The sequence below is a fragment of the Balaenoptera ricei genome, chromosome 11 (genome assembly GCF_028023285.1).
Source record: "Balaenoptera ricei isolate mBalRic1 chromosome 11, mBalRic1.hap2, whole genome shotgun sequence".
Taxonomy (NCBI): domain Eukaryota; kingdom Metazoa; phylum Chordata; class Mammalia; order Artiodactyla; family Balaenopteridae; genus Balaenoptera; species Balaenoptera ricei.
The window spans coordinates 53,804,838-53,821,258 of NC_082649.1; the positions used below are offsets into that span (position 1 = coordinate 53,804,838).

The following is a 16,421-nucleotide window of genomic DNA, read 5'->3' on the forward strand; positions in this document are numbered from 1 at the left end:
AGGACTTTTTAAAAAATTAATTTATTTATTTTTGGCTGCGTTGGGTCTTCATTGCTGCGCGCAGGCTTTCTCTGGTTGGGGCGAGCAGGGGCTACTCTTTGTTGCGGTGCGCAGGCTTCTCACCGTGGTGGCTTGTTGCAGAGCAGGGCTCTAGGCGCACAAGCTTCAGTAGTTGTGGCACATGGACTCAGTAGTTGTGGCTTGTGGGCTCTAGAGTGCAGGCTCAGTAGTCACGGCGCACAGGCTTAGTCGCTCCGCGGCATGTGGGATCTTCCCGGACCAGGGCTCGAACCCATGTCCCCTGCATTGGCAGGCGGATTCTTAACCACTGCACCACCAGGGAAGCCCTATCCCCATTTTAAAGATGAGGAAACTGAGGCCCAGCGAGGTTAACTGGCCCATTAGTAATTGTGTTTGTTAAGTGGCAATTTGACCTATCATGGTTGCTGGCTGTGCTTTACTGTTCCCCTTCAGCCTCACTCATTCTGATTGGAGGCGGCCTTTGGCCAACACTCAGGCTTCCTTCTCCACTCCTCACAGGATACCAGACGACAGTCATGCATCCTTAACCACTGTGGTTTTCCATCAGTGACACATGCTTACAATCCTTTAATGGTTCTTAGGTATTTGCTTTGTCATTTTTTATCCCAGACTAATTTCTTTTTCCCCCAGGCTGGCACTGGTTTGGCATCATGCTGCCTGGGTTTTGTTTTTTGTTTTTTGTTTTTTTTTATTTTTTATTTTATGGCTGTGTTGGGTCTTCGTTTCTGTGCGAGGGCTTTCTCTAGTTGTGGCAAGCGGGGGCCACTCTTCATCGCGGTGCGCGGGCCTCTCATTATCGCGGCCTCTCTTGTTGCGGAGCACAGGCTCCAGATGCGCAGGCTCAGTAGTTGTGGCTCACGGGCCCAGTTGCTCCGCGGCATGTGGGATCCTCCCAGACCAGGGCTTGAACCCGTGTCCTCTGCATTGGCAGGCGGATTCTCAACCACTGTGCCACCAGGGAAGCCCCGCTGCCTGGGTTTTTAATCAAGGTATCCCACACCCGCATTCTCAAATTCAGCAGGCGCTTACTTCTGGCACGTGCCCAGGGCTGGATACCAGGCCTCCTGCTGGGGCCGGCCGCACAGCTTCTTCAAATATTTACTTCCCCAGGATCTGGCCAAAGTACTGAGTGGCATAACCCTTTCTTCTGCATCAAGGTTTCTGTAGGATTGTTTTTGGCAAAGTGGAACCCAATGTAGCCTTGTGTCCCTCAGCAGGGCTGGGAACATGGTTAGGACTCAATAAATAATCACTGAATAAATAATTTATTCTTCTTTTCACTTTAAAAACTGGGGTTGCCTAAATGGGAAACCAGGGAAATTCTGAAAACAGATGCATCGGTTAGCTTTTGCTGCATGACAAACAGTCGTAAAATCTTGGTGGCATCAACAATGAGTGTTTGTTGCTCACATGACGGAGGTCAGCTGGGGTTGACCCTGCTAATCATGACCCGGGCTGGCTTCCATGCCTCGAGGTTAGCTTCTAGTCTGATCTGAGCTGGGTTCCGCTGGAGTAACTGGGTTCAGCACTATCCACGTGTCTGTCACCCTCTGGGAGCAGCAGCCTAGCAGCTTGAGTCTCGTGACATGGTGGGAGGTGGCGTTGTCGCAGAGCTCATGGTGGGCAGTACCCGCTCCCCAGACTCAAGGACCTGCCTCTGCTCAGCACTGTGTAGACAGTTGCCGCCCTGAATTTAAAGAAAATCAATACGTAGATGTATCTGGTAGGAGGATCTTCTTTTCAAGTGAAATCTTACCAGGAAGCATAAATAAGTGGTTCTCACCAGCTGAGCCACTCGGGGTGGGCCGAGAGGATGCTAAGGCAGCCGTCCTGGGCTCCTGCTTTTCCCTCTTAGTTGCCACAGCTGCAGGGAAGCCCAGACCGAGAGCTCGAGGATGTAGCCTCTGACTGTCACTGGCATTTTCATTTTTCTCAATCGAACCCGGAGCCTCCAGGCCCAGCAGTTTTTGCCCCATCAGAGCCTCTCGTCGAGGACGATCCAGGACAAGCATCCTCTCGGATGCAACGTGGGACGGAGGTGGGGATCTATCGAGCCATCCTCCGCCGTCCCCTTTACAGCGGCTTCATTATGTAATAGTCAGCGACAAGGTTCTCGGAGGCGACAGCTGCCTTCCAGCTGAGCTGCCCCAAGAGCATCTCCGCAGAGGGGACGTGTCTAAGCCAGAGTGCCAGGTGCGAGACGCAGATGTGATCTCTCACCTGGGCCCACCACTGCCCTCTGAGCGGACCTCAACTTCCCCTTGCAAAGAATCAAAACACGAAACCCAGAACAATGCATACTTTCAGAACAGGCCAAGCGGGACCTTTTTTTTTGTTTAAGCGCCTGCTCCAGCTACTGTGCTTGCACAGCAAATCACGCCCAAGGTTAGTAGCTGTAAAACGGCCACTTATTACGCTCACAGAGTCTGTGGGTCAGGAGCTTTGGCAGGATGCAGTGAACGGGGCTTGTCCTTGCTCCAGGATGACTGGGCTGCATCTGGGAGACCTCGAGAGCTGCGGCCGGAATGATGGAAGACTCGCTTTCTCACGTGTGGTGGTTGATACTGGCTGGTGACCAGCCCTCAGCTGGGGTTTTGGCCAGACGCCCAGCCGTGGCCTCACCAAGTGACCTCTGGTGGGAGAGTTCCAGGGGTGCGTCTGCAGATGGGGGGGACCACAGGGAAGCTATGTCGGGGCCCCTAACCCAGCCGTGGGAGGCCTGCCATGTCAATCCCACCACATTCCAGGCGGTGCCAAGGCTGCCCAGATTCAAGGGGAGCGGATGGATTCTGCTTCGTGGTGGGGAGCAGCAAGGCTCTGGAAGAGCACAGCAGCCTGGAAATGCTGCTGTGGCCGTTTTTGGAAAACACAGCCACAGTGTGCTAACGGGGGGTCGGATGTTACTTTTACCCTGCACTGCTGAGGCCGAGGGAGTCAGAATATCTGGTCGCAGAGAGTTTAAGCTTCTTGTGCAGCCCGGTCGGGTCCCGCCCCGTCTTCTACCCCAGCCCATTGAGTCCTCAGGGAAAGCTTTACAGTTAAAGCTTTGCTGATGAAGTCATCTGCCCAGTCCCACAGCTTGGGGAAAAAAAAAACACATAAAAGAGGCAGGAAGCAGGGTACTGTGGTTAAGAACCGCATTTGGGAAGCAGATGGAAAAGACTGAATCCCATCTCTGTGCAAATAGCTCTATGGCCTGGGGCAGGCACCTCTCCACATCTGTTTCCTCATCTGTAGAAGGGGAGTCATAATAGCACAACCCTGTGCCGGGCACGTGGGAGGTACCTAATGAGTAGTAGCCATTCGTGAGAATCATCATCATTATTTCAGCACTTTGTAAAAAGCTCATGTCCCAGCAAGGGCTGTGGACCCCGCCCCTGCTCCCCCGGTCCTGGAGAAGATTCTTGGCAGTCAGCCTCTTTTATTTTATTTCTATTATTCATCAGGGAACCTCTGAGAAACACTAGCTCCTACTCTGAGTCAGACCCTGGCTGCACACAGGGGTCTTATCATCTGATTTTATCCTGATCTTAGAATCTTAAAAAAGAGCACTTAATGTATTTTCTATGTTTTCCCCTGTAGATTAATATTGTGTTCCCTCAATTGAAAACCCACCACTGGGGAATTCCCTGGCGGTCCAATGGTTAGGACTCAGCGCTTTCACTGCCGAGGCCCAGGTTCAGTCCCTGGTTGGGGAACTAAGATTCTGCAAGACTAGAGGCCAAACAAAAAAACCAGGAAAAAAAAAAACCCACCACTGTTTCAGTAGGATAATTTACTAGAGATGGCATTACTGGGTCAAAGGATATGCATTTTTTAAAGATATTTGACAATTTGGTGTTGAGCCCAGCAGTGCCTCCCAAGCCCATGCTCAGTTTTTTTTTTTTAATTAATTTATTTATTTTTGGCTACGTTGGGTCTTTGTTGCGGTGCGTGGGCTTCTCATTGCAGTGGCTTCTCTTGTTGCAGAGCACGGGCTCTAGGCGCACGGGCTTCAGTAGTCGTGGCACGCGGGCTCAGTAGTTGTGGCTCACAGGCTCAGTAGTTGTGGTGCATGCGCTTAGTTGCTCTGCGGCATGTGGGATCTTCCCGGACCAGGGCTCGAACCCGTGTCCCCTGAATTGGCAGGCAGATTCTTAACCACTGCGCCACCAGGGAGGTCCCCCATGCTCAGTATTAACCCTCACATGTTAGTTCACTGTTAATGTTATTTCACAGTTCGTTGCATACTTGTTTGGGGTGAAGCACCAGGACTTTCCATGTGTTAACTGAAGTTAATCCTCATCGCATCCTAAGAGGGTGTACTGTCACCTTCATCACCTGCTGTAACAGTCACCAATTCATGCCCAGTCCTCCTTGAAATACATCCTCATCCCCTTACTCTTCCCATATTACATTTTAACAGCTTTATTGAGGCATAATGTACATATTGTAAAAGCTACTCGTTTTAAACATACTATTAAGTGATTTTGAGTAAACTGACAGGGTTGTGCAGCCATCACCGTAATCCAATTTTAGAACATTTCCATCATCCCCCAAAGACCTCTCATGCCCACTTGCTCCCATACTATTGTGAAGCAGCTCCTATACTATGTTTTGGCTCATCCATAAATATTTCAGGGTGTGTCTCAATTGCTGGGCATTCCATCTGCTTGTTGTGGTGGCCCCTGCTAAGGCAGCCCCCCTCCTGCTTGTGCCCCCAAAGCAAACCCCTGTGTCCAGTGCTGCCTCCTGTAATCTGAGAGCCAAGGGGACATGATTGCGGAGAAGAGGCTGCAGTCTGCCCACAGGCCATGTTTACTACGGGGTCCCGGTGAGAATCCAGTTTCACCCCAAATGCAGTTCTACACACGTCACTGAAGGCCTCCTCTGTGCTGGGCCCTGGGGGTAGAGCAGGGAATTCGCTCTGGGCCCTGCCCGTGTGCCCACAGCTGACCCATCTCCAATGAGGAACGCACTGGCCAGCGGTGGCCCCGGCTGGGGTGGCCAGCTTGTCAAAGCGTCACTCTGGCCTGATCCACACCTGAACGTGTGCGTGTGTATTTTGCACAGCTTCCCTGGTGACCCCTTGCTTCTGGGGTTAAAGCTCGCAGTTGTTTCAGATGCGCAGGAGAACCGCAAACGTACTGGTCTCCTCCCGCGCGTAAAAGGTAGGGCCTGTCCAGGGCGATGCTTTTTCCTTTCTCTATTCCCCTCTCAGCACGAGGGAGCAGGAGCGTGGCCCTGCCCAGTGCCTGGAACGTGGAAGGCCTCAGGGGTGCACCATAAACGGTATTCATTCATTCCAGCCACAAATAACTATGGAGAACCCACGCACCATTCAGGGTTCCTGGCTCTGGGGCAACAACAGTGAGCAAAACAGATCAAAACCCCCATCATCAGGGGGCTTATTTTCGGGGGGTGACAACAAAAATAAACAGGTGAAATACACAGCTTGCTGGAGCTCTAAAGCAGAATAACCGAGTGAGGAGAGACTACAAATGATAAAATACTTAATCTTTTTAAAAAGCAGAGTATATAACTGTATATAGCATGTAATCCAATCTTCAAAAAAGAATAATAATACATATGTGCTCATAACATCCATATGTGGAAAGAAATACCCCAAAATACCAGGGGTGGTGGTTATCTCTGAGAAGTGGGATTATGGGTGATTTTTGTTTTCTTAAATAGACACCTGTATGAATTAATTTTCTATACTGAATAAGTATTGATTATGTAATTAGAGTAACCCTATTGTTTGAGCAGGACACTTGACATGACCGCCATTTTTAACGGGCCCACCTTTCTGAGTTGGAGCCCCAGAGCCCTGCCTCCGAGTGTGTGGGACTCTGAATCAGGGTAGGATTCCCTTCTTTTATCCGGGGTCCCACAGGCTATTCCGTGCTCGCCCCTAGTGGGAACTGGACAGAGAGTTCAAGCCCTTGGCTGAAAACAGAGGCAAGAGCCAGGAAACGGTCCTGGAGAGAAACAAGCAGGTCCTGTAGGCAGGGCAGCATCATGGTGGGGAGCAAGGACATGCAGTCGCATGCCGGGGGCCCAGCTGGCTCTACTTCCCTGCTGTGTGACTTTCAGCAAGTCACTTAACCTCTCTGTGCCTCATTTTCCTTGTAAAATGATGACAGTAGTATTTACCTTCTAGGACTGTTGTGAGGATGAACTTGGTTAAAAATTGTAGAGCACTTAGCCCTGGGCTTGGGTATAGTAAGTGCTCGCGAAGGGCTGTCCTTTGTGGAGCATCAAGGCAAGGAGGGCCAGTGCGACAGAAAGGAAATCCACATGTGAAACAAGAGACCGGGTGGCAGCTAGGCGTCCTGCAGGGCAGCCGCCCACGACAGTGCGTCCTCCTGGTCAGTGTCAGCGGTGCCGAGGTTGAGAGACCCTGAGTCCAGTGAAGCCGCAGCTGATTAAAAGGAAAGGGTAGATCTGTATATGTACCATTAAAGAGCTCCAAGACGTGTCATAAAGTGCTTTTTTTTTTTTTAATTTTATTTATTTATTTGGCTGTGCTGGGTCTTCGTTTCTGTGCGAGGGCTTTCTCCAGTTGCGGCAAGCGGAGGCCACTCTTCATCGCGGTGCGCGGGCCTCTCACTATCGCGGCCTCTCTTGTTGCGGAGCACAGGCTCCAGACGCGCAGGCTCAGCAGTTGTGGCGCACGGGCCTAGCCGCTCCGCGGCATGTGGGATCTTCCCGGACCAGGGCTCGAACCCGTGTCCCCTGCACCGGCAGGCGGACTCTCAACCACTGCGCCACCCAGGGAAGCCCATAAAGTGCTTTTTACAACTTGACGTGTGATCTTTGTAATACAAGAAAGCAAAATAAGTGAATTTTAATAACCAATGAATAATCCTTTGGCACATGGCTGTTCATGAGATTGCACGGGGCCATTTCCTGGTCCCTAGAGGGGGCTTCACCAGCAGACAGGTGCGTCTCCCCGCGCCCCAGGGCAGAGCTCAGCCACAGCTGGAACACTGCAGAGTCTCCTGCCTGCCTGCCCGCTGCCAAGCAGAGTCACTAGGGGCCTGCTTGCATCTACAAATGCAGTTTCCCATCACTGTATCATCGTCCACCTCTCTGACTTTTTGAACAAGCTTGGCTTTCATCTCCTGGGCTTTTCCAGAAAAGCCTCTTAGAGTTGGTCTGAGGCCTTTTGATGTTGCCTTTTATCAGTTGCTTTCCCTCCTCCTGCCTGTCTCTCTCACTGAGACATTATCCCAAGGTCAGAATAAAAACCCTGCGAGAGGGTGGGGTGGGTGACCTGCTGGCATCCAGCCCCGGCCTCTCAAACAGAGGTGTCTGGTGCCATCTGCAGCCAGACACAGGCACACTCAGTGCCCCAGACGTGGCAGGGCATCGGGGGACAGGCCTGCCGGGGGAATGTCCCTGGGCACAGGCAGCCGGGACCCTGAGACCACCAGAGGTCATCTCCTGAGCACTGCCTCTGGAGGCTTCTCCAGAACTTGTCCATCTTAGACTTCAAAATTCCATTTCCTCCTTGAGGGAGACCCACCCAGGCCTGGGCCTGCTGCCTGGCACCTGGCCATGGACTTAGGGACCAGCCTGTTTTAGTTGCAAAATTCTCAGGGGACAATCGTCTCTTTCAGGTAATGTTCAGTGTGCTTCGTCTCCTGTGAAATTGAAACACACTGCTGCTTTCACAAAAATGATCTCTTCTTTCTGATAAGAATTCTGATAGCATGGAGTCAGAAAGGACACGGTTTGAGGGGGACGAGGTGGTTTCTAATCTGAGGGAAGGCCAGTGGCTGTAAACATGCCGCGGTGGGTCTGTGAGACCCGACTTTGAGTTAAGGGTTCTTGCAACATGACTTTTAAACCCCTGGACATTTATGTTAGATACCTTATTTTCAACTTTTCATGACAGTTCGTTATAAAAGAACAGACCTGGGACTTCCCTGATGGTCCAGTGGTTAAGACTCTGCACTTCCACTGCAGGGGGCATGGGTTTGATCCCTGGTCGGGGCGCTAAGATCCTACATGCCGCGCAGTGAGGCCAAAAAAGATAATAATAATAAAAAATAAAAAAACAGACCTTTATGAGAGGAGCTAGGAAGCACCCAGAGAAACAAGTGAGTCCTTTAGGTGGTATCACATTGACGTTACTCCAAACAGAACCAGGACTTCCTTGGTGGTCCAGTGGGTAAGACTCTGTGCTCCCAAATGCAGGGGGCTCGGGTTCGATCCCGCATGCGTGCTGCAACTAAGAAATCTGCATGCCGCAACTAAAAGATCCCACATGCCGCAACGAGGATCCCGAGTGCCGCAACGAAGACCCAGCACAACCAAAAACTAATAATAAATAAATTTTTTAAAAAAAATAAATGAATAAACAGAACTGTATGTGTCTTCCAAAAGCCTCCCAGCCTTCTTCACTTCAGCTTCTCTGAATTCAGGCTTTTCTCACTGAGAACAAGAAAAGGTCCTAATAGGTAAACAACAGGGTCCTACTGTACAGCACAGGGAACTATATTCAATGTCTTGTAATATTGAATAATAGAAAAAGAATCTGAAAAAGAACATATATGTATAACTGATGTATATATATATATACACACACATATACACACACACACATATAACTGAATCATTTTGCTGTACACCTGAAACTAACACAATATTGTAAATCAACTCTACTTCAATTTTTTAAAAAGGGTGGGGGAAGAAGAGGTCCTGAGAGGGCTGGTTGCGGGGAGCGGGGCGGTCGCCCACATCCCAGGCCTTTTCTCTCCATTGTCCTTTCTTCTGCTTCACCTTCCTGGCTGCCCCCTGAGTATTGATCTAGAGGATTCAGGGCACTTGCAGAGGTTACCCACTGGCCCTGGAGGAGTTCTTGAAAAGTTTAGAGTCAATCAAGTCTCTCTTTTTCTTAAGTGCACTAGCTAAGATGCTGGCTAGCTAAAGTAGTAATAAATGACTCCTTCGGCAAAAAGGACACTTTCGGTAGTGTGCACAAGTACACACCATCTGCTGTCTAAACGAGATTGTCCAAAATTGGGCTCTGCTGGAGAAGAGCACGTGGTAGGTGGCCTGAGACCCAGGGGTCAGAATTCAGGAAGTTTTATTTCACAGTCAGGTTTCCCAGACAGGTCTGAGACAGTTTGGGGTAGAGCAATAATGTACTTCCTGCTGCACGGCGCTCAGCCCCGGGGCTCAGAGGGGAAGACCTGCCCGGGCCCCTTTCGTTGGTTGGGGAAACTCCCACCCACGTGTCTGCAGACTTTGTCACAGATGAAGACTTATAAAAATTATTTTAATCTTTGAATTAAATTAGGTGCAAAACAGCTTCTCCCCCTAGAAATCCACTGCATAATCCTGGGTTATTTGCATTTTAAGGCAGGCCTTGAATTAAAATGCCCCAGTGTGTGTGTGAGAGGGTCAGTGCAAGGCTGGGGAGACCCCCCAGACTCCCCAGAGAGACGAGGCCTGGAAATGGGGGCTTATAGGGCAGCAGAGCTCTGACCATCATGCACACTCCTGAGTGAAGCAAAGCCTCCCTTTGAGGCTTTAAAACAACCTCTAGGTGTGAATCATTATGTCACTGTGGCCGACTGGCTGGAGAGGAACTGAAAAAATGAAAATCCTCTTGCTGCTCATTAGCAAAGGGAAATACGCAAATGTTGAGGGTCCCTGTGTGTCAGGGCCACACTCTTCTGCTTTGATCTGTTAAGCAGAACACTCTTCATGCCCACTTTAGGCTCAAGCTGAGTGTTCTTTGCTAGCTGGTGTCCCTGTACCCGAGGACCTTGGTAGAATGCTAGCAATGAGGGGCTTTGGAAAATAGAGTTTTTAGCGTTAGCCACTTTAACCAGCATTAGATCCATTTCGTGATCTAATTCTCATTGTAGACTCACATTTTCTACAGCGGGGTTTCTCCACAGTAGGGCAGTAGTTTGAAGGCTACACTTGAGGCCAGATAGTTCTGTATTACGGGGCCTGTCCTGTGCATTGTGGAGGGTGGGTAGCACCCCCCCCCCCGCAACTGTGACAACCAGGAACGTCTCCAGACATTGCCAAACGTCCCATAGGACACGAAATCACACACACACCCCCTTGGAGAATCACTGTTCAGTAGGAAAGAGGCAGTGTGAAATATTTAAGCTTTGTCCTAAATTAGTTGTACTTTTAAAATAGACCCTGAGACTTTACATACGTTTAACACCTGTGTGTTATTGGTTTATCCCCTGTGTGGGGTGAACAAGACTTTGTTCTCTGTGAGTGGCCTTCCCAGAAACTCAGAATCTTCTCTCCCCTCTTCCAGTCTGCCCTTCCATGGTATTCTTATGTTGCTAATAATTGACCTGATCTGTTCATTCATTACTAGGTCATTAGTTTATTGATTCTGCACACTCATTCATTCATGTAACAATATACTTAGCAAGCTCTCACCGCAGGCCCGGGGGGGAGCAAGTACCACCTTGTAGTCAGGATTCCCACACATCTGATGGCACATCCGCCTTCCTCAGGTCGTTTGTGGTGAGGGCTCACAGTTTTTGGAAGGCAAAGCTGCATCTGACATGGAGGAACAGGGTCCCTGGAATCAGACAGACTAAGGTTCAAATCGTGCCTCCGCAGCCTACAGTGGACGTAGCCTTAAGCTAAGTATGGGGGCTTGTGTGCCTCCGTTTCCCCTTATGAGCATGGGGATGATCTTGTTGACCTGGTAGAGCTGTGGGGAGTCTCAAGGAGATCATGTACATCAAGCATCAGTAAGTGGTAACGGTGAGGAAAATCGTAAATTTTCTATGGCAGGACAAACAAACAGAAAAAAACAAACAGAAACAGCAACAACAAATGACATGCCCCCTTTGTGGTAGGCCTTACCCCATGGGCAGTGTGCATCTGCATTACACATTAACCAGACCTCCTCAAAGCAGGAGGATGAGATCAACGTTTGAGAAAAAGCTGGCCCCTTTCTTCACATGCCAGCATTGTAATTCTATGATTAATATATTTCTTTTTCATCTCCTATAAGGGGTTGCATTGACTAAAATGTTTGTCTCTACATGCATAATTGAAAAAACAAAACAAAACACTTGAGGAACTGTGTACACAATGCTAACCTGTCAATATGATACATAATTTCTTTGTCTCAAAAATATATAAAACTGCGGGACTCTCCTGGTGGCGCAGTGGTTAAGAATCCGCCTGCCATTGCAGGGGACACGGGTTCGAGCCCTGGTCCGGGAAGATCCCACATGCTGTGGAGTAACTAAGCCCGTGCGCCACAACTACTGAGCCTGCACTCTAGAGCCCATGTGCCACAACTACTGAGCCTGTGCACCTAGAGCCCATGCTCCGCAACAAGAGAAGCCACCACAGTGAGAAGCCCACGCACTGCAACAAAGAGTAGCCCCCGCTCGCCGCAACTAGAGAAAGCCCGTGGGCAGCAACAAAGACCCAACGCAGCCAAAAATAAATAAATAAATTTATAAAAAAATATATATGTATATATAAAACTGCATTTCTAACTCCTGATCAATGGAGCAGTTCTCAGAGCTTCTGATAATCTGTTTCCCAGGTTATAGTCCTCAGGGTGGCTCGAATAAAATGCTCTTTTCTTTCTTCTTAGCTTGCTGGTTATTTGATTTTTCGTTGACAGTAACTTACTGTCTGCCAGCTGGTAGTTTATATGTATGAACTGACGTTTTGGTGGGTCAAAAACAGTCAAATATTGGCAACTTCCTTCAGTTCAGCCTAACATGGAAACCTGGGGTTCAATATCACGCTGACTCCGTGGAGGTCCAGCAAATAAGGGAGGTGGTCCTGCCTGGGTATTTCCAGAATTCCTGCCCTCTCCCTGAGGATGCATCCTGCTGGCACATGGACCTCAGAGAACAGAGAGAACAGACCACTCCCTGCCGTCCTCAGCATTCACAATGGCTTGTGTTTCAAAAGCTTGTACTGTGGAAAATTGCACTGTTCCAGCCAATTTGTGATGGGGTAACCTGGATTGTGGCAGCTCCTCAGTTCCCTGTGGTTGTGTTTCTGTTGTTTTGTTGTTCGTTCCCTGGGTGCCCATCTTGGGTGGGCATTTCTCTGATGTCTCTGTGTTCACGTCCCAGATCTCGCTGCTGATCGCCTTCATCTGCGTGAGGAGCTCTCTGTGGACCAGCTACAGTGCCTACAGCTACTTTGAAGTGGTCACCGTTTGCAACTTGATCATGATTCTCGCCTTTTACCTGGTCCACCTCTTCCGCCTGTACCGCGTGCTCACCTGTATCAGCTGGCCCCTGTCGGTAAGGAGTGGCCGGGCCTGCTCTCGGCCTGCACGAGTCAGGATGCTGGCTGGGCACTGAGACCTGACGGAGTCCTTCCTGTCTGCCTACCCCGCCTTCCTGCACCATCCTTGGCTGCTTCAGCTCTGAATTTCCCACTGTTAGGTGGACGTCTATGCCTCATGTCCCACTGGTTTCTAAAACTCACCACTGGTTTCTAAAACTCACCTTCCAGCTACAAGAAGCCTGTGCCTCTCACCTCAGTGCTTGTTTTCTCAAGTGACAGAAAATGGGCTGTGTGTGTGTGTGACTCGGAGGAGGAACATGGAAGGAAGAAGCCGACAGGGGTGATGGGTATTTACACTGTGTGAGTATTGATAAGATTTGTCAGCTGAAGTCGACTGGCAGAGTCTGAGGAAACATGTCAGAAGTTGCTAGGGTTTTTTCTTCCCACTATATTCTTTTTAAAAACAGCTTTATTGATATATAATTCACATGTCATACAATTACCCATTGAAGTGTACAATTCAATGGATTTTAGTGTGTTCCCAGACTTGTGTAACCATTACCTCAGTCATTTTTAGAATGTTTTCATCACCTCAAAAAGAAACCCTGTACCCTTTAGCTGTTACCTCCTATCCCTCATTCACCTCCAGCCCTGAGCAACTACTAATTGGCTTCCTGCCTCTGTAACTTTTCCTATTCTGGACATTTCATATAAATGGACTCATATATTTGGTCTTCTGTGACTAGCTTCTTTCATTTAGTAGAGTGTTTTCATGGTTTATCTATGTTGTAGCATATATCAGTACTTCATTTCTTTTTATAGCTAATATTCCATGGGAAGGATATACCACATTTTGTTTATTCATTCATCATTGATGGACATGTGGCAATTATGAATTTCTACCTTTTGGCAATTATGAATCATGCTGCTATGAACATTTTGTGTACAAACTTTGTGTGTGGACATATTTTCATTTTGCTTGGGGATATACCTAAGAGTGGAACTGCTGGGTCACATGGTAACTATGTTTAATTGTTTGAGGAACTGCCAGACTGTTTTCCAAAGTGGACGTACCACTTTACATTCCTAGCAGTGGTATATAAAGGTTCTAATTTTTCCACATCCTTGTCAACACTTGTTAATTTCCAACTTCGAGATTTTATTAATTCTAGTGAGTGTGAAGTTACAGCTTGTGGTTTTGATTTGCATTTCTCTGATGACTAACGATGTTAGTCATCTTTTCATGTGCTTTTTGGCCATTTGTATATTTTCTTTAGAGAAATGTCTTTTCACATCCTTTGCCAATTTTTTGATTAGGTTGTTTTTTTGAGTTGTAAGAGTTCTTTGTATATTCTAGTTAAATGTCCTTTATCAGATATTTTCTCCCATAATTTTTTCTTTTTCTTTTTTTTTTTTTTTTTTACTTTCTTGACAGTATCTGTTAAAGGAGAAGGTTTTTATTTTGATGAAATCTAATTTATATTTTTCTCTTGATTATGGTTTTGATATAATATTAAAAAGCCATTGCCAATTCAAGATCATGAAGATTCACCTCTGTGTTTTCTTTTAAGCCTTTCATACTTTTAGCTCTTACATTTAGGTGTTTGATCCATTTTGAGTTAATTTTTGCATATAGTATGAAGCAAGGATTCAGGTTCATTCTTTTGCATGTGAATATCCTGTTGTCCCAGTTATCTGTTGGGAAGGCTATTCTTTCTCCCATTGAGTGGTCTTGGCAGCTTGTTGAAAATTAGTTGGCCATAAATGCATGGATTTATTTCTGGACTCTCAACTCTGTTGCACTGATCTTACTATACTACCTTGGTCACTATGGATTTGCAGTAAGTTTTGAAATTAGGAAGTGTGAGTCTTCCCATTAGTCCTTTTTTTTCAGGATTGTTTTGGATTTTTGCCATTTCATATGAACTTTAGAATCAGCTTTTCAGTTTCTACAAAGAAGTCAGCTGGGATTCTAATACGAATTGCACTGAATCTAGATAAGTTTGGAGAGTATTACCATTTTAACAATATTAAGTCATGATCCATGAACATGGGAGGTTTTCCCATTTATTTAGATCTTTTAAAATTTCTTTCAACAATGTTTTGTAGTTTTCAGAGTATGAGTTTTATACTATTTTTGTTTAGTGTGTTCCTAAGTATCTTATCCTTTTTGATACTATTTCAAATGTAATTATTAATTTCATTTTTGGAGTGTTCATCACAAGTGGATAGAAATACAATTGATTTCTGTATATTGATCTTGTACCCTCAATCCTGTTGAAATCATTTATTAGATCTAATAGATTGTTAGTGGATTCCTTAGGATTTTCTATCTATAAGAGCATACCATCTGTGAATAGAGACAGTTTTACATTCCTTTCCAATCTAGATGCTTTTTGCTTCATTTTCTTGGCTCATTGCAAGAAATTAGTTGAATGTTGCATTAAAGTGGCAAGAGCAGATATCATTATCTTGTTGCTGATTTTAGGAGGAAAGCACTCATCTTTTATCATTAAATATGATGTTAGGTGGGGGTTTTGTAGGAGGTTTATCAAATAGAAGATGTTACCTTCTAGTCGTACTTTGTTGAGTGTTTCCATCATGAAAGGGTGTTAGAATCTGTCAAATGCTTTTTCTTTGTCTGTTGAGATAGTCATGTAGGTTTTCCCCCCAGGATTCTATTAATATGGCGTATTACATTGATTTTCACATGTGGAACTAACTTTGCATTCCTGGGATAAATTCTGATTGGCTGTGGTGTATGATTCAGTTTATGTGTAGCTGGATTGGGTTTGCTAGGATTTTTGCGTTTGTATTCATAAGATATATTATTGGCCTTTAGTTTTCTTGTGATGTCTTTGGTTTTGTTATCAGAGTAATACTGGCCTCATGGAATGATCTGGGAAGTGTTCCCTCCTCTTGTGTTCTTTAGAAGAGTTTGGGAAGAGTTGGAATTGATTCTTCTCTAAATGTTTGGTAGAATTCTGCAGTGAAGCCACCTGGTCCTGAGCTTTTCTTGTGGGTAGTGTTTTTATTGTTAATTCAGATTCTACTTATTATAAATTTTATTCAGATTATTCCTACTTGAGTCACTTTCAGTAGCATGTCTTTCTAGGAATATCTCATCTAAGTTATCTAACTTATTGGCATACGATTGATCATAGTATTCTTTTAAAATCCTTTTTAACTCTGTAACACCAGTAGTGATGTCCCCACTTTTATTTATTTATTTATTTTTGGCCGCACCTCTTGGCTTGTGGGATCTTAGTTTCGAGACCAGGGATTGAACCCAGGCCCCAGCAGTGAAAGCACCGAGTCCTAACCACTGGACCACCAGGGAATTCCCATCTGTCTTTCATTTCTGATTCTGGTCATTTGAATGTTTTCTTTCTTTTTTCTTGATCAGTCTAGCTAAAGGTTTCTCTATTTTGTTGATCTTTTCAACGAACCAGCTATTGATTTCATTGATTTCCTCTGTTTTTCTTCCATTCTCTGTATCATTCATTTCTGCTCCAATCTTTATTTCCTTCTTTCTTCTTGCTTTAGGTTTAGTTTGCTTTCCTTTTTCCAGTGTCTTAAGGTAAAAGTTAGGTTATTAATTTGAAACCTTTCTTCATTTTTAATATAGGCCTTGACAGCTATAAATTCCTCTCTGGAGCACACCCCACTGTCAATGGCCCTAAGCCCCAGTTCTCCTCTGATCTGGCGTTTGTGGGGAGGGGAAAGGATGAGGCGAACCATTCCCTTGTTGTCGAATGACAGAGGCGCCCCGCCTCATCCAGGGCCTGCAAAGACCCCATTTTATCACGGAGAGTGAATGGGGCGGAAATGGGTGCCCCTGTGGACCCAAGGGAAGCAAAGGCGGAGTCAGCCCTTCCTGCAGACCCCTCGGCAGTCTGGCCTGAGGGCACACTTCCAACAGAAGAGAAGAGAGAAGACAAAATGAGGACAGAACTGGGAGGACTTTTGTTCACAGAATGGGGAGACCCTCCAGGCAGCCACCAAAACCAGCACATTGCTAGCCCAGAACTTTCTCTGAAGCAGAAGCGAAGGCATACATCTTTTTAAGGGGCTTTGCTTCTCAGAGCTGGAGCTTCATTTAAACTCTCCATCCTTGGAGTTGCAAGCAGCTCATTTGC

The 16,421-nt window shown here is 46.7% G+C and overlaps 1 protein-coding gene across 1 annotated transcript in view; it reads left to right on the forward strand.

Moving 5' to 3' along the window:
• The window catches only part of CMTM7 (CKLF like MARVEL transmembrane domain containing 7), a 42,144-nt gene that overhangs the window by 20,521 nt on the left and 5,202 nt on the right, over positions 1-16,421 (forward strand). The window contains exon 2 of the mRNA XM_059939074.1: positions 12,123-12,296. Coding sequence (XP_059795057.1) covers positions 12,123-12,296 — 174 coding nt within the window. The remainder of the gene's footprint in view (positions 1-12,122; positions 12,297-16,421) is intronic.